The sequence below is a fragment of the Balaenoptera ricei genome, chromosome 9, assembly GCF_028023285.1.
Source record: "Balaenoptera ricei isolate mBalRic1 chromosome 9, mBalRic1.hap2, whole genome shotgun sequence".
Lineage (NCBI taxonomy): Eukaryota > Metazoa > Chordata > Mammalia > Artiodactyla > Balaenopteridae > Balaenoptera > Balaenoptera ricei.
The window spans coordinates 89,042,537-89,065,601 of NC_082647.1; the positions used below are offsets into that span (position 1 = coordinate 89,042,537).

General features: G+C 34.7%; 1 protein-coding gene across 11 annotated transcripts in view; it reads left to right on the forward strand.

Moving 5' to 3' along the window:
- CACNA2D1 (calcium voltage-gated channel auxiliary subunit alpha2delta 1) overlaps positions 1-23,065 on the forward strand; it is a 500,481-nt gene that overhangs the window by 405,494 nt on the left and 71,922 nt on the right. For all 11 annotated transcript variants that reach the window (XM_059934042.1, XM_059934046.1, XM_059934039.1 and 8 more), the window contains 4 exons: positions 4,302-4,460; positions 9,295-9,399; positions 21,947-22,025; positions 22,925-22,974. In XM_059934042.1, the coding sequence (XP_059790025.1) occupies positions 4,302-4,460; positions 9,295-9,399; positions 21,947-22,025; positions 22,925-22,974 (393 nt within the window). The remainder of the gene's footprint in view (positions 1-4,301; positions 4,461-9,294; positions 9,400-21,946; positions 22,026-22,924; positions 22,975-23,065) is intronic.

Here is a 23,065-nt window from a genome sequence, read left to right on the forward strand (position 1 = left end):
AGGAAAACAAAAGAATGTTCAAATGCTGGGGCAGAGATAGAAATCCCTCCTCATTGCTACCCCAGATGCTCACGTTAACCCACACACCTTCCTGTCTCAGCGTGCTAGCAGAGATTTTTCTCAGCATTTCTGATAAGGGACCTACTTGGTTGAATTTTCTGGGATTGGGAAAGGAATGAGTGTGACGTTAGTTTGGATTTGGGGCTCTGTAAGATTAGTTAAGTATACATATTTAAAAGAAGTATTTTCTTAAGAGATTCTAAAAGCAGGGCTCCTTAAATCTATTTTCAGTCACCATGTAGTATTTCAAAGCTGTATAATGCTATATTATTAGACTTTTGCCCTAAGTGGTGGTTAATGTATTAAATATGTGGTTTATAAATTACAGTCTGGACACATGTCACCAAAGACTGTAATTTCAGTTTGTGAAAGTAAATCTGTTCTTTTTTTTTTTTTTTTTTCTACTCTAAAAAGTGAGTCTAAGATGTCTGTGAAATATATACTTACCTAAGTCAGAACTTTTCACATTTCTCATTCCTTTCTTGGAGAATAAGATTTGCCATAGGGACTTATACTTTGTGAGTTATTCCTTTCTCTGCATTATTTATGAGTTTTGTTATGAGTATAATTGTAGTATTTCTGTTATACACCACTGAATTTGTATTTAATGAATTGAATTTACATTTAATCAGTTTGTATTAAAGTGACTTAATGAGATGCTTCACTCTTCTGTGTTAAAAGCAGGTTAAGGCCAACCGAAAGACTCTGGGCAATACATGATTCAGTGTTCATTTTCTGCATAACTTGTAATTTTATCAAGTTTCATGATTTAATTAAATCACATAATAACATTTCCTGTAATCATTTCTAATGATTCTTTAAGGTCAGATGTTTTACCGTTAATGTATTGGCAATCTATTTTTTATTTTTACTTTATTTTTTTACTTTCTAACACGGGAATTCTCACATTCTTTTTCTTTTAAAACGGGATGTGTAGCATAAGATTGTGTCAGATTATCAAATAATGGCGGGGGGGAAGAGGCAGTGGTATTCGGATCTGAAGATACTGACTTTTCAATGATTGACTTTATTGAAAACAAGTATATTGGAGCTTTGTTCTCATATATATGATGTACCCAAAAGTAATGTTCAAAGTAAAAGTGAGAGAGAACTCAATATTTATCTTTGCAAGACATTTTGCTTCCTGTTTTATCTATACTCTCTCCAAACCTTCCACCTCCTGTTTTACTTTATCCTGATGACCTTGCTTCATGGTCCACTGGAGACAAAAGCCACAGGCAATAATAACATTTCCCCACACCAAATCTCTGTACACCCAGCGGCGGGACTCAGCCCTCGCTCTTCTTTCCCAGAACAATGAAGTGGATACATGGTTTCTTACAGGCTTGTTCCTCTGGGAGCCTCTGTATCCCGTCCTTCCCCATCTTCACAAGAGCTTCGTTTTTCACCTCTGTTCTGTTGCCTGCACCGTTTTCTTCCTTCTCTCTTCAAGATAAATCCTCTCTTGCTCTAGTGACCCTTCACTTTAAAGAAGCCTCTCCTCGACCCCAGTCCACCCCTTCAGGGACCACCCTGTTCATTCTCTGCCTCCCAGCCGAGGTGCTCTGAAGACTTGCCTCTGCACGGGCTAATCCCTCCCATTGTTCAGCGCGCTCCATCGGGTTCCACCGCCCCCCACCCCGCCCCCCGACCTCCAGACGCTGCCTGTGTAACGCGGATGAGCGCGGTGGGTGCTTTTAAGCCCTCATCTTTCCTGTCTCTGCCCCGCAGTGTGTTCTTCTTGAGACTGTTTTCCTCTCATCATCTAAGACAGTCCAGTCTCCTGACTTCCTTCCTGCCTCCAGGGGATCTTACTCCTGCTCAGTTTTCTCAGGGACCCGCTCCTCTGCTTCACTTTTATTCGCATGGTTTTAAACCAGATTTCTCTGCTGAAGCTTCCCGTGTTTTTTATATTTAATCAAGACTTCTTCTGAGCCTCTTGCTTTCAACGTTATGATTTCTTGACATCTTCATTTGCGTATCTCACATACTGAAATCTCACCCGCACTTGAACTGTGTGCTTCTCTCCCCTAATCCTCAAGTGTCCCTGAACCCATCCCTCCTCCGGCCACGCAGATGCCCATGTCAGAATTCTCTTCTTACTCAACGCAGACCCAGTGCACCATCACAGGCTAGTGATTCTTTCTCCAAAATAGGTTTTGAACCCCTCTTTTCGGACCATCTCCATGAATAACAAAGCCACTTTGTCTGTTCAGCTGGGTTACCGCAATAGCCTCCTAATTATTTTCCATCCTTTGAATTTTGCTCACCTTACATCCAATTCCTAAGCGAGCTGTTAAAGTTCTAGATTAAATTATTTTGCATTTGGCTTAAAACCTTTCGTGACTGGCCCTTTCACAGAGAATACATGCCTAATTGTTTAGCATTTCCATTAGACCCTGCCTCCGTCCCTGAGCTTATTTTATGTCATTAGTCCTCATATGAAACTGAGCTAAACTCTCCATCTTTGTTTCCCTAAGAGGCTTCTTTTCTTTTTGTCACATCAGGGCCTTTTTCGTGTTGTTCTATCTGCCTGGAATGTTCTTCCTCCATAGTCTTCAAGGAAACATTTCTGTGGAATCACAGGAAATGCCATTTCTTAGGGAATTTTCCCCCCAACTTCTTACAGTCCGAATCAGAACCCATTCTCCAGATATTATCTCTTAGAAATGAGGATTATATTGCTTTACATAACTCATCATGATTTATTGTAGTATGTTGAGAGGTACTGCGGGAGTAGTTAAAATCCCAGACTCTTGCTACAGTGCTAGTCTGAATCCTGACTCTCTGTTACTTATTTGTTACGTGACTATGGACAAGTCATTTAACTATGCTTAAGGTTTCTCATGGGTAATAATACTACTTACTTGCAGCGCATTTCCAAAGAGGAAATGATTAGTATTTGTAGAGCAAATAGTCAATGCAGCACAAAGTAAACACATATAAGTGCTTACATACATGTATATATGTGTGTGCATAACTTCCCTCATGTCTGAAGGCACAGAGCTCTCACCTACCACAACTCTGGACATATAACAGGCCGCCAATGAATATTTGCTTAACGGATTGATGAATTGTACAGTGTACCTTATCACTAGGCTTCAGGGATCTTCAGAGAAAAAAGAATGATGCATTATATTTACGAGAATAGATAATCACTTATGTAAAAATATATTTTGGCTTGTGATCCACCTATTAAAATCGTTATGTGCTTTTGATCTGAGAATGTCTTCAACATTTGATCTGGCCAGCCCCTTTCCTCTTAGCAAGTATGTTTTTATTATCATTCTCATTTTGCAGATGTGACAGTCTAGGCCCCAGGAGCCTAAGGGGCTTGTACACATAGCAGAGTTAATAAATGATAGGACGATCCCATTCATTTTAGCGCCCTGATCTTCTTGCTGGAGTCCTTTTCTTATCTTTTTGGAAATATCCAGTGAACTGTGTGAATACTTTTTATACGGTTGCTGAAATTACTTTGGTGATCATTCTTAAATTTTCAATTTGGGGCAGATATTATTGGAGTTTGTTTTCTCCTCCTACAGACTCTTTGTTGTTCAGGCCCTTGTCACTCACAGCAGTAACTCTGCCATGACCTGCTTGCCCTTTCTCTTGCCTCTGTGATCCCACTGCATTCCCTATATAACCTCTAGAGTGATAGTTCTGAAAGACCACTCATTGTTCTTGAGTCTTTCAGATTACTTTCCTGTTTTAATCCCCATGGGAAGACTACCATCAAATTTCAAATTTACTAAACGTCTGTTCCTGACATTCTGTGTACCACTTTTCCATTTAGCGTTTCCTCATGCGAGGCAAGTAAAATGCTCAGTTTCTCCCTGTATTCTGTGCAGGCATCATCATATCATTTCTGCATTCTGAATATATTTCATTGTTTGTTGAGAGTTTTGTGGGTTTTTTTTTTTTTTTTTTTGGAATCTAAATGCTCATAAAATTTGAGAGCTGGGAGGGACCTCACATAACTCAAATCCCAAATTTATAATCAGGGAAACCAAGCTAGGTTCAGGAAAGTGTCAATAAGCGACAGGCTAATACAGTAGGGGTTGGGCTGTGGATGAAAATTACTGTTTGATCTTTAGTGCACTTCTGTTACCAATCTACTCACTTTTCTTTCTGAAAGAGAAAGCAATGCAGAAGGATTGAGAAGTATAACACAAATTCAGTAAAAGTTACATGATTGATTTTAATGTTGGTTTATGCATTTACCTTTTTATCTTTTGCAGTTTAACAGCAATGCGCAGGATGTAAGCTGTTTTCAGCACCTCGTCCAAGCAAATGTAAGAAATAAGAAAGTGCTGAAAGATGCAGTGAATAATATCACAGCGAAAGGAATCACAGATTATAAGAAGGGCTTTAGTTTTGCTTTTGAACAGCTGCTTAATGTAAGTATTAATACTACCCCCTTTTGTCTTTTATTATTGAATTGTAGGATCTGAATTTCAATATCCTGGTAGTTACAGTTCTGTAGGGTTAGATAACGGTTCTGTTTTTCATTCGTTTAGAAAGCAGATGTGTCTAGGAAGTAGAAATGTTTGAACTTTTTTTATTTTTAAATCCAAAATTCAGAAGGTATACAAAATGTAGATTTTCTTTTTCTTTTAGATCTTTTCTTCTACCCTCTTTTTTCAAACTATGTTTAAAAAATACATTTGTAAGGTAATTATTTAATTTAATTTTGAAGAAGCACTGGAAACTTAGTTGGCACATTTAGAATATCATCTCTTTTGTCTTATCTCAATTAGTACTGTATTTATTTGGAAACTCGTGCTCTCAATCATCAAATGGTTTCTGGAAATATTTCAGTTTTAAACATCTAGTTTGAGTCTTCAGGTTGTTCCTAAATGTACAGAAAGGTACAAATGGTTAACATCAAGGTAGACAGGAAGAGCAGAAATTCCTTCCAAAGAGAAAATTCCCTTGAATGAATCATCGATGTCTATAGTTAGGCTTTTAGACTCTGGCACACCTACTCCCTGTCCCATATCATAACAATATTATAACATGGATCTCACACTGCGGACTAGTATTTTCACATGGCCGTGTTGTCTGTTTCATTTGAACTATTTGAAAGCAGGAGCTATCATTCAGGTTTGTATCTCTTCTGAAGCAATATTATTGCAATGGTTCAGAGTATGGACCTAACATCTCTCTGCCTTGGTTTCCTAACTGGGCTTGTGTAAAGAATGTCCACAGACTCTGTGGACATAACAAACCACATAGAAAAGCACATGAGACTGTAGGCTGTTGAGTTGGTGTTATAATTAATTAATAACTAGCATGTGGCTGGGACACAATCAGCACATAATTCCTATCATATTTGCTGAGTCACTAAATAAACCCTTATATTTGGTCTTTTCTGCAAACTTGATTTCATTGTTCCCGAAGTAAATCTTCTAAACAGTTTTCAAGATCTCTGATTGGGTGATGACTCGTTGATTTGTTCATTCAGCCAATATTTATTGAGTGCCTCACAATTTATCCTGTCACAGTGCTATTGCTGAAATTCCAGACATAAACAAAACCATTTGCTCTCCAGAAGGTCGAGCATAACATGCTAAATCATCATTTCTCATATAACGTGTTAGTGCTGTTACAGGGTATTCACGGTGTGTTTGCTCGGAGCAGCTTGGGGAAGGGGGCTCAACTTACCCAAAGGAGGTCAGAAAATTGTTGCACTTCCTTGAAAACAGGATTTTGAAGAATGAGTTGAATCTAGGTAGGTGGTGAGGGAGATAAAATGAACAGCATCGACAAAGGCACAGAAGCATGGGGTGTCATGCACATTGAAAGAATTGCAGGTGGATTGGTATGGCTGGGCCATAAGCAGTAGGGGAGAGGTGATGGAAATGGAAAGACCATGAGCTGCCTTTAAATGAAGTGTGTAGGGGCAAATGAAAAGTTTGTGGTAGGAGAATGACATGGTCTGACGAGTGTTCTACGTTAAGAAGCTATTGTAGAAATCCTGGTGTTGGACTAGACGTGTAGAGATGTTAAGGCGAGTGACCTGACTGGGTGGGTAGGAGGGGTTGCTGGGAGGGGGAGGGGGTGATTCCAAGTTCTCTGAACTGGAAAACTAGGTGGATGGTGGCACAGGAGTCTACAGAGAGGGAATGTGAGAGTAGAATTTTCAGTTATTTGGAGTTTGAGGTAGTGATATTTTTTTTAGATACCATTAGATAAGCAAGTAAGGAGTTAGAAAAGCAAAGAAGTTCCACTCTACAGTTTTCAGGGGAAATGAAGTTTGGTAAAATGCATATGGTTATTAAATAATGTATGTTTATTAATAAAAAAATAAAAACTCAAAACTTTGAAATTCAAGCATAATTGATCGAGTGGGATATATTCTTTCTGTAGTAAAGGAATGTGAAAGGTTTTTATATTAACTTTTTTCTCTTGAGTCAATAATCAAGGTTTCTAGATCTTGGCATTTTAATTATTCCTCTTAGAGTTGTTAACTGGCCTCACTCATTCCCTCCTATTCAGGTTTCCGTTGTGAAATGATGAGGAGGAGTCTCAAGCCTAATGTACTATTTCAGAGGCAGTCATGTAGAGGGGCCACGTTACCTCCCACGTTCATTATTAGTTGCTGATAAAATATGATCTAACTCCTGTTGGCCTCTCCCACTGCCTTTACCAAAGTTATAAATGATTTTTAATATGTCCTCAATAGTAAACCTCATGTATTTTGCTTTCCACATGTCCCTTAGATATTGCAATTCTTCATTCTAAAATAATTTTCCCAAATGCCATGGCTTGCCTTATTCAGCTGAAGCATGTTCTGTTACCTCTTTCAGACACTTCTAGTCTTTTTCTCATCATGCAATGCCATTCCTTCTCTTTTGTTTGTCCCGGCCAGGTTTACCCTTAAGGTCACTGAACCAAGTGTCAAATAGAATTAGACATTAAGATTTGAATTAGTCTTCAGTTAGCATTTCATAAAATACTGACAAATATATTGAGATGCATTTTTCCAAAATAATTTTATTGAGTGCATATGATAGATGCTGTGCTACATACTGGCCACACAGAGATACAACAGTGTGTCATGAAATACCATATTAAAGTAGATTACCAGCTCTAGCTGTTGTATTTTTATTGACATAATCAATTTCTTTCCTTTGCTTAGTTCCTTCCAAGCCAGTTACGTATACTTGTTGTGACTGTGTGATTCTTTAGACAGCTGCAAACCCAATGAAAAATTGCTGAGATAGACTCTGCTTTCCCACAAGTCCTGAGGAAGAATGATGTTGAAAACACAACATTTCTGCGTTCCTCTTTTTTGTGGGTGTCTTACGAAAGATCAGCAAGACTCAATGTGCTAAAAGTAACTTTGATACTTGTATTTAGTGATAATAATAATAATAATACCTCCACTACTTCAAAAAATGAAACCAAATTCTGTTCTAAAAACTTTATCACTTTTCTGAGACAGTCCTTTAGGTAAATATTATTTTGCCCATTTTACATACGCAAATAGAAAAAACAGGTCATCAGAGAAACTAATTTTAGTTTAAGGGACTTCAACATCTTTCACAAAATTATTTTGATGATAAAATATGTAAATTTTTGTATGGTCATATTTTCAGATAATTATCTTCAAAAATAAGAATGGTGCTTGAATGTGATAAATTGTATTAGTTAATACTTGAGTTTTCACAATGCTTGGTTAGAAGCCTTAACTCCCCATGGTCTAATGGCCTAGTCAACGGGGTAAGAATATATGAAACAGGATCTTTTCATCAGTAAAGCAAAATGTTGTCTTCATTAACTTTTCCACAGGAAATGGGATTTACCTTTTTTGACAAATAGGAATAGGGACCTTCAATAAGCTTAAATACTATGGGAGAATTGGTGATTTTTTAAAAAATGTATTAGTCACTTAAAGACCAAGACTGTGCTGTCCAGTGTGATAACCATGATCACAAGTAGGTGTTGCGCACTTGAAATGTGCCTGGTCTGAACTGAGATGTGTTACAAGTACACACTGAAATTTTAGTACTTACTATGAAAGATAAAAAGTATATTATCTCAATAACTTTTATATTGATTTGATGTTGAATTGATAACATTTTTGAATGACTGAGTTAAATATGTTATTAGAATTTCAGATATTTCTTTTTACTTTCTTTAATGTGGCCATTAGAGGTTTAAAATTACAAATTAGGCTCACATTGTATCTCCTTTGAATATTGCTGAACTAGAGGGTTGACATTTTCGAAGAAGCTGAGCATTCATAAATTAGTGTGAATCTTTTGTTCTCAACACTTTCACAAACACATTTCACAACAGTAGAAAGGCTGAGATGATAATTTCAGACCTCAAAGAAATACAGCTTTCTAAATTAATTGTGCATTTTCATGGCCCTTTGATGCTAATCCATTGTTTACCTAAATCCACCTCTTTGGGGACCTTAAAGAAAGTGTAAGAAAGGATTTACCACTGGAATTGAGTCTTTCAGGATTAGAATATGTGTGGCTGCTTGCGAGCAGATAGGAGAATATTGTGGAAGTAGGTGTCGACATTTACAAAGATATGAAAGAGCACTGGGCATTAGGGATCAACACTGCAATTTCAGAAATGTAAAGTGAATAAAGTAAGATGAAGGAGGGAAAAGAGGAACAAATGTTTGTGAATAGATTGAAAATATATGTGAAAAGTTATGCACATTTTATTAATATTATTTCTTTGTTTCTGGTGTAAATTATAGGGGGTATAAAATTGACATCATGGCCATTAATTAATTTAAAACCCATTTATTAATTAACTACTGAGAGGTTATTATGTGCTAGGCATTCATCTAGGCAAGGAAACAACACTGAACAAAAACGACACAAGTTTATGCCCTTTTGGCATTTAACATTCTATTGGGAGAAGCCAATAATAAAAAGACAAATAAAATATATACTACATGTAAACAAATGTGAAATGCTATGGAGAAAAATACAGCCTGGGAGGGGAAAGTTGTCAGGAAAGTCCTCACTGGTAAGGTGACATTTGATCAGAAGCCTGAAGGAAGGGAGACCCGTGGGTGTTGGGAATGAGGCAGAGCCCCTGTGTAGGGATGCGTAGGCCTGGCTTGATCCAGGAACCGTTTCTTAGAATTGACTTATTGAGCAGATACTTCAGTCATTACTTGCAACCTGTGCATGCTCTTTCCATATTGCTTTTATACTCCCTACCTTTTATTATGAATGATATACATTTTTTTTTTAACAGTATAATGTGTCTAGAGCCAACTGCAATAAGATTATCATGTTGTTCACGGATGGAGGAGAAGAGAGAGCTCAGGAGATATTTACCAAATACAACAAAGACAAAAAAGTGAGTGTAATTTTTCCAATGTTTAAATTTAATAGTAATTTAGGTGGTTTTTAAAGAGAGAGTGGTGGGGGTGGTGAGGGAAGACATTTTTGGTTAATACATTAGTGTGCTGATTATAAAGTCATACAGATGGATTATAAGCTAATCACTGAATTAAATGTTAGATATCATCTGTGAGATTCATAAGTACCTTATGACTAATTCATTAATAAAATAATTTGAACTTATAGAAGCCTATATAGGAATATATTTGTTTCTTTGTTTGTTCTCCTGCAGAGGAAAGTATTGTAGAAAGACCTGTTTTGAAAGTTCACCCATGTGGCTGAACCTAACTGATAGTGTGGAAAATATCAAATGTAACTATTTTTTCTGGCACTGCTACTATCAGCTTATTTCAATTTTCTGACTGACTCTCCATATTTTATAAAAGAACAATGATTCTCAACTTGGTTTCTTAAAATGCTAAGGATCCATAAATAAGTAATGAAAAATTATAACCAATATCTTGTGTTTCCAAAATTTCAGCAGAAATTGTATGTTTCACAAGGGGACTCTTAAGGGTAAAATGCCAATTTACTTTGCTTTTAATTGAAATTTTTACCATTTTGAGAGGTGTGACTCGTCATTAACTAATGAATTGTTTTATATGCATCTGAGGAATTAAAAAGAGAAAAAAATGTATATTAATACATTTAGGTAAATATACATAAGTTATATATTTTGGCAGGCAAAATATTGTGAATAATAGGGTAGAGTATTAATGGAAAAATCTGGGACACTCTGAAACACCCTTAGGTACTTTAAAAATGATTCGAGTTGAAAACATAGACATATTGGGCTGGCCAAAAAGTTCGTTCAGTTTTAAGTAAAAATAAAAGACACGTTTTTCATTTTCACTAGGAACTTTATTGAACAACATATTCATTAACCGAGCGACCTTTTTGCCCAACCCAATACATATAACTTCAAATTATTCACAAAATTTTTTAATACTCAACTCTTTGATATTGCATATGCTATTAAAGTATAATGTCATATGACATAAGTTTAATGCAAGGGTTAAGTTATTTTTAAAACACCTAGTGACTTTGATTATACAGAAGAGCCATTCCTTTTGAAAAAGTTGATAAATGGACTGAACTGTTAATAGACTGAATATTTTCAAATGGTAACTTGATTTTGTGAATATTTGTTTCAAAAACATCAGTAGAATGAAAAGTAATGAGAAGATACAGATGTATTAACCTAAGATGTAGTGTTGCATTACTTACTTTATTTAGTAACTGCTACTCATTGTTCAGAATCCTGGGCAATCATCACCCCCTGAAGGATGTTCCTGACACTTTCCTCCCACTTCAGGCTCGTGCTCTGATCCCATATAGCACAGTGTATTCAGCCCTACGCGTCCCTCACACTGTATTCTACCCACAAAATCTCTTCTCTGTTCCCTCTCTAGATGACAAGGTCCTACAAGACTGGGCCTTTGTATTGTTTAACTTTGAACTCTCAGCATCCTGCAGAGAGCACAGATTCGGAGATAGTTCTCAATACGTGGCAATAAGTAACTTGAGTATGTCTAACAAAAGTTGGAAGCATGATTTCTGTTATAGAACAAATTCATAATTGTAAAACATAACCTGGAGTAAGGACTATTTTGCTTATTTAAATATTCTCAATAATGTAACATTACTATGTTTTGAAGAACTCAAATGTAATAAAATAAATTTAGCCCAAATTGAACTCTATTAATCTAATACATTTATCTCAATATTCTACTAATTAATCATACACTGATAATTTGGAAGAGACTTCTTAGCGTCTTATAGTCATAATTTCAAGTATATTTTATTATTTTGTGATAGAGGTATATTAAGTGCAAGCCCCACTTGATATCATCTGAACCAACCAGCAGGAATATCATTTACCTCTGGATATTTTTCTTCAAAAAGGAAGAGTTTCTTAAACAAATATGGCAATGAATGTTACAATCTATATCATAATTTGTGCCTAAGATATATTCTGATTTCAAAGAGTAAAAAAAAAAAACTTTAACAGGTTTAAATAAAAGAATTTAAATGTATAAAAAGAGAAGAAATTTTCATCTAAACTTTTTTTCTTTCTCTCCCCGAACTCTGTTTGTATATAGAATTAACACAATAATATGTCTTGGAGGCATATCATAAATTTATTTTTTTCCTTTTTTTTAAAATATAAGAGGTTTTATGCCATAAGGAAGACAATTGTATTCTACCCTCTGTTTTCACAAATTGTTCAGTTGATTGAATATATGAAGAATTAACTAGTTGAAAATCATTTTTCTATGTATATATCCTAAAAATGTCCAATCTAAATATTATTATCTTGAACCACTGCTTCTCATCCCTTTCACCTTTTATAGGAACTCCACGTTTTAAACAAAGGCATTTTGCAACATGCTAAACCACATAAGAAATTATTCATATCGAATTCATTTTTGTAAAACTGATGAATCTAATCTTACTCAACAATCATGCTGTTTGCCTGTGAATGTTGCTGTGCTTTAAGGACACACACTTCTCCTAAGGACATATAATTTTTGTGAATTCCAAAGCAACTTTGAAAATTAAGTAGTCAGTGCTTAGTTTCTGTGATTTTAAAATAAATGTATGATTAGCTAAGAAAAGTTAAGATGTCCTTGGAATTAGATACTACATTTTTTATGTGAGTCTAATTTCAGTGGTGTAGCAAAGTTCTGTGATACACACTCATACATGTATACGTACTTACATACACATATATATGCACACATATTTATATCTGTTTTAAATGGACATTCCTCTGTCCATCGTATCTCCAGGAATAAGGGACCATGTGTGTAACTTTGGCTTAGCTCTCTTATGTAAAGTTCAATGAGTAAATTCTGACAGGCAGTTGAGAAGTGCTTAAGGCATGAGGAAGTAGAAATCTGAACATAAACTAATTTTTCTAAAATATTCGCAAATTTGCTAAGAAATACTAGGAAAAAAATAAGACAAGCAGTTCTGGGTGAAGCTGTGCACACACACATATGTGCATGCATACATTTTGTTTATTTAAAGATGGAAGAGTCAAGTCATTATTATATGTTAAGGTTAGTAAAGGGATACCCAAACAAGAAATCTTATAGTTACAAAACAGAGAAAGGATAATTGATGGAGACCCTTGAAAGAGGAGGGATTGAGAGAGATACAGAGCACAGATATCTGAATTGGACAAGTAAGAATTATATTTCTGGAAACGTTGTACCACATTTCATATGCACTTTATTTCAAGTTCAATGGCTTTTCAAATTTCCTAATGTGGGAAAACCACATTAAACACAAAATTTGTCTCTTGGCATTTGTATGTTCTGTGTCCACTAACAGTGAAAATAGATGATGGCAGACAACCACTTTTAATTCACTTATATTTTTGAGTGTATTTGTACTTTGTCAAGACAACATTTACATAGTTAATTGTTTATGTCAAGGGTGTATGTGTGCAAATAGTGTGTAAATGTACCTACTAAAAACAGTGTGTATATGTATAAGAGAGGTTTTTTCCACCATCTTCAAACATGGCTTCAAAGGGTTTTGGGTGAATTGTCAAACCCTTTCTAACTTTCCCTCCTTATTCAGACTTCTCTATACCTTCCATTCATCCACCCAGTCTGAGAGATTTGCTGCCACAGACACTGATATGGAAGATCATTGTCTTTCTTTGTCATCTAAGGATGGGTATGGGTATGACAGACCAATTCTTAACCTGCAAAATTCATATATTACATAATAAGTTTATCAACTCAGAACTTCACTAAACACATCTTTCAAATGGCTGATGTATAAAACTGAATTTCATAGAGTTAGTAAAATAAAAACTTTCAATACTTTAAAAAATTTTTTATTCGATTATAACTTTATTTTAAAGCATGCTCTTCAAGATAGAAGTTCAGTTGTAGCTTAAAAATATCAAAATTACAAAGTCACAAAGTTTGGAGAGCTTTTTAAGAAAAAAATCTGAAAACTACTCTTTGAATCCTACTTTCTCCCCAAGCCTCTTGCTTGACATTAATGTGGCTGCTGAATGATTCATTTAAAGTCATTTTTCATCCAGATGACATTAGAAATCATTCAGAGCAACCCAGGTAGGTGTGATGAGGTACATCCAGAGAGCTGATGAATGAGGCTGCAGATATACAGCACAATTTAATGAGGCCAAAAGGTTTAAGAATTAGAACAAAATGTTTGGGTTCTTTTGAAATGTATTACTCTTGGGAATTAATCTACCTGATTATAGATAGGTACAGTTTAAAACTGAGTCCATGGTAATCTCCTCACACAGCTGTTCCACATTAAAATGCATTCACTTTCTAATCTTTACCTGCAACTATGCCATTCCTTAGGGCTCACCCATGTGTACGAGACTTCCTTAAAAATGGTGCCAAAACCAAAATGAACTCTTATCGTAGAGTGCAAACAAATGAATAAAGGAAAGTAAAACCAGACACAGAGTTGAAAGATAATTCCCAGACCTAGGAAAATTAAAGATATTTGATTTTCTGTATAATAGCAAAGGGATTTTGGTTAGCAGTACACACCTAAGATTGTCTAGCCAGCTAGAAAATAGTTCTCGGACTCTTAGGTTAATTCTCAGAATTAATCAAAAATAAAAAGGCATTCAAAATCTATAAAATGAAAATTTCAAAATAACTAGTAAATCGAAAGAGAAGAACAAATGGGAAAAAAGCATATGATAGATGTGGAATAGTTTTTAAAATAAAGAATGCATAGCTTAAGTTATAATTGCCTGACAATAGATGCATTATTTTTTTTTAATTCTTTGAAAAATGACTGGCAGTCTTTTCTATTTTTTTGTCAGATCCAAAATAGAAATAATTTATAGGCTACAAAAATCTAAATCAAATCCCAAATGGCTGAATCTGCATATGTGTTTTATACAATAAGAGTGAAAACTGTCAATTACTTTTTCAACAGATGGTAGGGAAAATAATTCATGGCAAATAATTCATTGCCTTCTCAATTGTCTCTGCCTGGCTTCTCCATCAGGAAAGAATGAAGCCTTTGGAAGGAATGTTCAAACATGTGATGATGAAGGGCATTCAGACTTGTAGAATATTTAATACTGTTTAACAAATACACTGCTTCTAAAAAGTTTCATTTCATGTATTTTGGCACTTTCAACAGTTTCCAAAAGATTTTTCAGCTTTAGATTAGGAACTGTACCTGTGTTCTAAAAACCAAATATATTATGTATGCTGGACTTACGGTATAGCTGAAAACAATAATTACAAGTAACACTGGCCCAATAGAGAGATGATCAATTTAAAATGCATGTGTGTGTGTGCGTGTGCATGTGTGTATGTGTCCTTCTCTCTGACAGATTTATTTACATTTGCTTTCTTAGAATAAAATTACTGTTGATAATTCATTGCCTAAACTAAGGAAAATATTATCAGGTACATTCTCTTCAGGTCTGAGTAATATTACTTCCATACATTTTACAGAGTCCTTAATTTAGTAGCTAAAACAAATCCAATGAAAAATGAGAATAAGTATTACATTAAGCACAAAATATATTGCAAGACTTAAGCCATAGAGTGCAAAAAATGCACTCGAAATAATTTCTAGGTAGAATTGTGCCACCTAAAATTGGGATTGCCTTTTGTTTGTGTGAAATCATTCTACCAGGAGAGGCACTCTGTTCTGCTTTTTCTGTGGCTGCCTTCTCAGATTGAGAACTCTGCTTGCCGTGTATCTCTGCGCAGAGGTCTTCCCTGCTCGGTCTTTCTAGTGTGGTCTCCTCTCCCCACACACCTTCTTTTTCATTCTCTATTTCAGCACCATCTTTCCTCTTTGTTTTCTTTCTCCCAGATTACATTTTTTATTATTTTAATTATGTACTTATTCACCTGTTATCTTGAACTCTCCTCTATTAAAAGCTCCATGAACTAGGGGTTGTGTTAGTTTGTAAACCTACCATTGACTCCTTAGAGGCTAGCAAGGGCTTGACGCACAGCAGTTGCTAAGTATATTTACTGAGGATGCCCAGCATAAGTAAATATAAATATGCAATAAATAAGCTTGAAGGTAAACTATAAAACATTCGTAAATGTTACAAAACTCAATAACTTTGCTCTTTTAAAAGCAAATAATTTAAAACAGTTTTTTCCTTATAAGTGGAATGTAGAGTAAAATTTATGTTCCACTCTTGGATATGTCATCTTATAAGTAAGTAGGGAGGGCTTAAGTTTATATAAAAAACTATTGTATTGATGGCACCTCTCCATTCACCCTCACCAGTCCAACACGTAGTTTTTCATGAGTATTCTCATAATTAGTGTCAGTGAAGTATTTAGCATTACCCAAGAAGAACACCTGAAATAAATCAGTATATTGCTTATTTCCTGGCCTCTGCTGACAATAGTCTTTGCAGACCTATAACTGCTTGAAAATGAAATGCGTCCATAGCTTATTCCTCCTGTGTCAAGTACTATAAATGTATGCAGAGGGAAGGGAAACCCAAAATTACTTCCTTATAATCTGATAATGCAAGGGTGATTCATTATAATTGTTAAAAATTTTAAACACCGACATAATCCTGAGGCATGTATCTATGTTACGTACGCACATGCAAGAGATGTGAGAGAAATATCTGCTTGGTGCTTTAAGATCATGTAGGCAAAACCTACTGCATTTTGTTTTCCTTTTTTAAAGTTGCTTTGTGTGATTTACTCAGACTAATTCAAAGGTCACTTATGAAATTCTTGCCTTCGTCAGACCCTGGGCAATTCCATGCAGATATATCTTATATGGACACAATGGCATTTAGACAATATTGGCTCCTTTTCTTTGGAGTTTATTGCTAAAATGTAATAAAGCAAGCCAAGTTTGTTCCTTTGGGAAGGTGTTACTTCAAGTTATTTTAAGTTCTTTTTAAGGCACGAAAGGCTAGTATCCCACTAATGGAAAATGTTACCTCATTGAATTCTGATAGCTTGACTGTAGGAGACAATTGTAGTCACCATCATCATCATGGTCATCTTTATTACCATAGATAATATTTATTGTTCTTATTATTTTCCATATAATACAAAAGATTTTCATGTATTACTTCATTCACAATTGTAATAACCATATGACAAAAGATGTTTATTACCATCAACATCATCCCCGTTTTGGAAATAAAACCAAAATTTGAGACGTTAAGTAACTTGTTGAAAGTTAGACAGCTACTAAGTGGCAAAGTCAGTCATTTAAATGATCTACAGTCCAAATTTCATAACCTCATGTGGAATGCGCCGTCTGGTTGTGTGTGTCTCTCTCTCCAGGGCAGCCTTGTGGCCATGCCAATCATCATTTGCCCACCCAGGATCTTTCCTTCTGGTCAGATAGCAAGGCTTTACTGCTAAGGGACATATTTCTCACAGCCTTAAGAGGCTAAGATGGATTAAACTAAGCCATCAGATCTTTGCAGGCTTGTAAGAACCTTTCAGATCGCTGGGCTTTATAAAATAAATTAAGTGTGAAAGATGCATTTGGACACTTTTATTTATTTCATAATGCTATAAAACTAGAGATGTAGGTTATTTTAAACACTCTGGATTCTGATACACTTGTGAATTATGGAAACCACTGTAGAATTTTCTCCTAAAATATTCAGTCCAATCTAGTATTTTTATAGGCTTCATGCCAAAAATTTTAGTACGCACAGTAAATTAATAAAACCCATTTCTGACATCATTTTTCTAACATGAGTTGATAGCTGAAGTTTTTATTTTAGTTTTATTGGCTTTCTTTCTTCATAGTCTCATTTCCATTATTCCTTGGAGATTTGCCTATTGTAAATTAAACTTGAACTCTGGGTAACTGATAATTGTTGAGGTGACAGTTTCCAGTAACTGGGTTCTGCTGGGAAACAAGAAATTCCTATGGCTTTTAAAAATAGGTTGACCCTGTGGTTTTGGAAAAATCTTAATTGAAGACAAGTATTTTAGTCTTCAACAAACAAGACAAAATAAAAACCAGAGTAGCGGAAGTCTAGAACTGAAGGATAAATCAGTGGTGTATTGTAAGAAACCAATCAATAACCCAATTTGCTGTTAATTAAAAGTTTTCTCTGATCAAGAAGGTCAGGCTTGACATGTCAAATTTACATCTTGGAATTATAATGTTCTGTTCAGAGAAAAAATGATTTTTGAACCAACTGAAGGCCGAATTATATAAATTTGCAACTAATAATAGAGACTAATTTTTAATTGTTTTAAGTTTAATTTTATTAAATATGCTCTCAAATTACAATTTATTTTATGAATACTCTTATATAACTAAGCACGAGTCAATAATTATGAGTTATTTTCATTCTCTAGAAATAATACAGTACATAAATGGTTTAAGTGTATTATACATACTTTAATTTGCCTGAAAAAGTTTGCTCATCTCCATTGAGCAAGTCAGCGTAACATAAAAAAAAAAAGAGTATGAATTTACCATGATATAAGTATATGAAACAACCCAGATTATAAAATGCAAGATGTCTATCAGTCCGGTTTTGGCTCTATTCTATTATAATAATGAACTGATTTATATGTCAGATGATATCAAAGTTTGTCTTATGTCCCTCTGGGAAAACATTAAGACCACTCATTTAGCTATTCAATTTTTTTTCATTTAATATTTATTTCTATTTCTGTATAAGGCACTATAATAGATACAGTAGTGCAATCTTGGAACTGTTTTAACCCTAGCCAGCATTTATTCAATACTACCTTCGCACATTATTTCTGTTAGAGACCTAGACTCCAGCATTATGAAGAATATTTTTCAAAGCCATCTATAACTGTGTATGTTTCATATATAACCCTCACAGAGCTGAACATTCTGAAACATGGCCTAAAATCAACCAGTTCAGGATCATTTAGCAAATTTTCTAGGAACATTTCACTTAGAACAGAAGTCTCCAGTATGTATTTGTTACATGGATCTCATGTTGTAATTATCAATGTAAAGTTAACTTTGCTTTAATGGAGGCCTGATTTAAAGTAATAATTTGCTTAATGGAGACTTCAGATGAAATATTTCGCTTGTATGACTGCACATTGTGTTTCAAGTTATTTTATATGTCATTTTATTTGTTTTTATGTAAGATCATGTAAATACACTAATAAGAAAAGAACTCTAAAATTACACATCTTTGAGAATGTAATATACCTTAATTTCTAAATCATGCCTATTTCAAGGAATCACTTTATTTTTTCCTTTCCCCAGAATTATAGTTAAGGAAGAATGGTACACTTAAAGAAGTGAAAAACACCAGAAGAATGAGGGGATAGCAATCATCTCTGTGGATTTGGCATCTGGAATTTTAGTTAGTTCATTAACTCTTCCACGGGGTGGCAGTAATATAGTGTGGAATAGGAGGAATGAAACTATCTAAAACTCCAAGTGGAAAGTTAGGATACAAAAATAATCAAATTTCACCAATTCATTGTGTACATGCACTATGAAATGTTGAATATCACACCTCCTTATGAAATCAATGAAGTTAAAGTCCTTATTACATAATTAGCTAAAAAGTGTAAAGCAAAGCCAAATTCAGCATGGGTACAGCACATGCGATTGAAGTAATGTTTATGTTGATTTTTTCACTGTCATATAAAGAATTAAAAAGTGTGAGTGGTTTATATTAAAATTTTCTCAACAAAATATATATTTATAAAATCATTTTAGAAAATTCTAAGATAATCTATAAAATCATTAAATTTTTACATGCATATGTTTTGTGTGTATGTGTATATCCCCCAAGAGAAAAATAAGCATTTTAGATATATTAGAAAGATTTTGTAAATATTGTAATGGTAAGGCAGTTGCTGAAACTATAGAAAGGTTGATTTGTAAATTTTAAGATTTTAGTAACCATTGGTAGGAAAATTTCAGAAAAATAATGTCTTCAAAAGTGGCTAGGGGGCTTCCCTGGTGGCGCAGTGGTTGAGAATCCGCCTGCCAATGCAGGGGACACGGGTTCGAGCCCCGGTCTGGGAAGATCCCACATGCCGCGGGTCGACTAGGCCCGTGAGCCACAACTACTGAGCCTGCGCGTCTGGAGCCTGTGCTCCGCAACAAGAGAGGCCGCGATAGTGAGAGGCCCGCGCACCACGATGAAGAGTGGCCCCCGCTTGCCGCAACTAGAGAAAGCCCTCGCACAGAAACGAAGACCCAACATAGCAATCAGTCAATCAAACAATCAATCAATCAATCTTTTTTAAAAAAAAGAAAAAAAAAAGTCTACGGACTTCCCAGGTGGTCCAGTGGGTGAGACTCCGTGCTGTCAATGCAGGGGGCCCGGGTTCCCGATCCCTGGTCGGGGAACTAGATCCCGCGTGCGTGCCGCAGCTGAACGTCCACGTGCCACAACTCTTCATTGTGGCACAACTGAGAAAGCGGTAAAAATTATATATTTGTAATATGGGAATGATTCAATCAGTTAATGCAGCCTATATTCAAATAGCCAGGGAAGGACCTATGTGATAAATGAATAAAGAGAGAGAAAAAAAAAAGCCTAGTGTGCAGTAAAATTTTATTAAATTATAATTAATTATGACAATGTACACTTCGACACCCAGCTCTGATGCGGAATTCCTTAATTTGAACAACCTCTGAGGTCTCCATGGAGGCCAACGATGGGGGTCAGGCAAAACTTTTGTAGCAAAACAAATAAAACAACAAGTTTTGTTGTTGGTGGTTGTGTTTTACTAGTATGTTTTTTGGCTGAGTTGTGTTTATTTGGACTATTTAATGAATAACATCAGTCAAAATAATCACATAGTGTGTGTCTAAGTGTAGCCTCTTTGTTATTAGAAATGCTTGATTTCTAGGGATGTAGATACAATAATTCATTTAGTCTTATTATTTATTTCTTTGTACTGAAAAGTATTCTATGGAAAACATTTTACTGGAACGCTGTCGTGGTAAGAGGAGCGACCAGATAAAGCAGTGCTTTAAAAGTGTGAGACATGCTTTCAAATGTTAATTATGAAAGCCATCCCCAAGTGCTTTCTGGAGCATCTTGATTGTTTCCCTGCCCTGAATTCGCGTGACAGTTTTTTAAGGTATGGCAGTTAAATTGAACTGTTAGTAGGGTTGCCAACCTGTTTATAAAAATATTTCCATTTAGGCGTAAGTTTTACGATGTAAGTAGTGACGCTACATTGAAATACATAGCCCCCAAAATGACCCAATTGAAGATTTTAAGGAAATGAGGCTGCATTTTGCATTTTGACGGATTGAGAGAGAGAGAGGTGGGTGTCACCAACTTCTGTTAAACTAGAACCAGTCATTTGTCCTTACAATTTGAGGTGATTAAAACTCTGACGTATGGCTTCCTACATAACTAGCCGAGGCAAACCCGGACGACCTAAGGGTGGCTCACGTAAAACTTTACAAGTGAAACAACATCCCTGATGTACATTTTAGGGCAAGGATTGTCATGATGTGATCTCGGTGCAGTCAAGACCAGCAAAAGAACAGAGAACAGATGTGAAATCTCTTTTGAGGTTTGTGCTCTGCAGTTGTGCAAAAGATGAAACGGTTAGAAAATGTCAATTCAAACAATCGACATGAATTAGGGAAAAGCTCTTAACGTAGTTCAAACCAGACCATAAATTCATGGAAAAGTGATTTTCTGCATGTTTATCTTTAGAAAAAGCTAAAATGATGAACTTACAGTACCTGTTTACGTAGATTACTAAATTGGTAAAAATCGATATAAGTCAAATAGCCATTTTATTAAGTACTTATTGACATCATTGAATTTATCTTCTATGCTTTTATACTATTTAAATTCAGTGGCTTCCAATGAATATATAAATTACTATAATTAAACACTATCTCAATTAAATTTTTAAACATTTGCATATTATATATTAGAAATAGTCAATATTTTGATTATTTTTAAAAATGCTAGGAGCTTAAAATATTTATCATATATGCTTTATAGAAAGTAAGTAATATGATTAACATCATAATCATACATGTACATCCTAAATATTTCTATGATGTGAAAGTAGTGAAACCATCATTAAGTATAATGCCCTAAGCAACTAAAAGTATAATGACCACCTTTCTATATACATTTTTATAATCTCATACCTATGAAATAGGACTTTTTTTTTTTCTTTGCAGTGACTAAATATGTGAATAATATGTCTTAACCAAGTGAGACAGGTGAAGTTGGGTTGAACCTGAAAGATGCCATTTCTACCTATGAAACCTTAGTCATGATCCTGCCACACGATTGACATATGGTGCAGGGCACCCAAGTACTAACTTAAATTCAGTAACTGAAGTCTATATTTACAGTAGATTATGTGGTTTCTCTCTGGTGCCTTCCTGAGTGATTTAGTGGCCTCAATTCTTCTTGTCACGTTAATTAACTGAAAACCATGCTTTTACATGTTTTTTATTTTAGTTCTTTTGTTTTGCCTTTCAATTAAATTTTATGCAGCCTAACAGATACCCATTTTTCAATTCACCAGGTACGTGTATTCACATTTTCAGTTGGTCAACATAATTATGACAGAGGACCTATTCAGTGGATGGCCTGTGAAAATAAAGGTAACAAGTCTGTTTACTTGACCACATTTTATTATAAGAAGAAGGATTTGGTAGTTGTTAGTTCTACATATTATCATTTAAAATACTCTAAAGTTATAGCTAATTTTTTATAGGAATCAAGGCAAGAATAAGATGCTGAAGATGTTTTCTATTAAAAAAACACACACATAAGAAACTTTGATATTAGTGTTACATTACATTAAAATGCAGACATCTGATCATATTGTACATTTATAAAGGAGTATATTTTATTGCATGATACTAATGATGCTTATCAAATATAACTTGACATGAAGAATTAAGAATGAAACAATATCTGAATTATGTAAAACTTAGATATCAGGAAGTGTGACACAATATGCACATTTTTTTCTCTGAGTGGTTAAATTATTGTTTCTTTAAATGTCTTCTTATACATTCCTAGGTAATTCAGACTTTGTGTAGTGAACCTATATTACTTTTATACTCAGACAAAAAAAACATGTTATTTCAAAAATGCCACATGGCAATAAAAAGAACGTAGATTTATTCTGAAAGCTATTTTTAGGCAGGTATTTTATATGAATATAATAATTGTTAGATACCCATCATTGTGTATTTTTAATAATTTCTTCAATGAAAAAAAATTTTAATGATACCAGGTTCCCTACTGCTTTGTAGAAAAATAACATTTGTTTTATACAATCTAAGAAATGTGGTGTTATTTCTCATAAAGCCTGTGTATTTGCTATGAGAATACATTCATCAAACATTTTCCAGATTTATCAGTGATGTTGATATTTTAGTGTTTGCTCAATTAGAAGTGCTCAGTGTCTCCTACAAAGCCATAAAATAATTTTGTGGTCCTTTATTTTATCATTATGTTTATATGTATAAATCTGTATATATATATATTTCAGGTTATTATTATGAAATTCCTTCCATTGGAGCAATAAGAATCAATACTCAGGTATGGTTTTTTAAAACTTGTTTAAAGTATTTTTTCAAACTAGGGTATTTCTTCGCTGCTTTCAATATGGAGAAAATGGGTGAAAATGAAT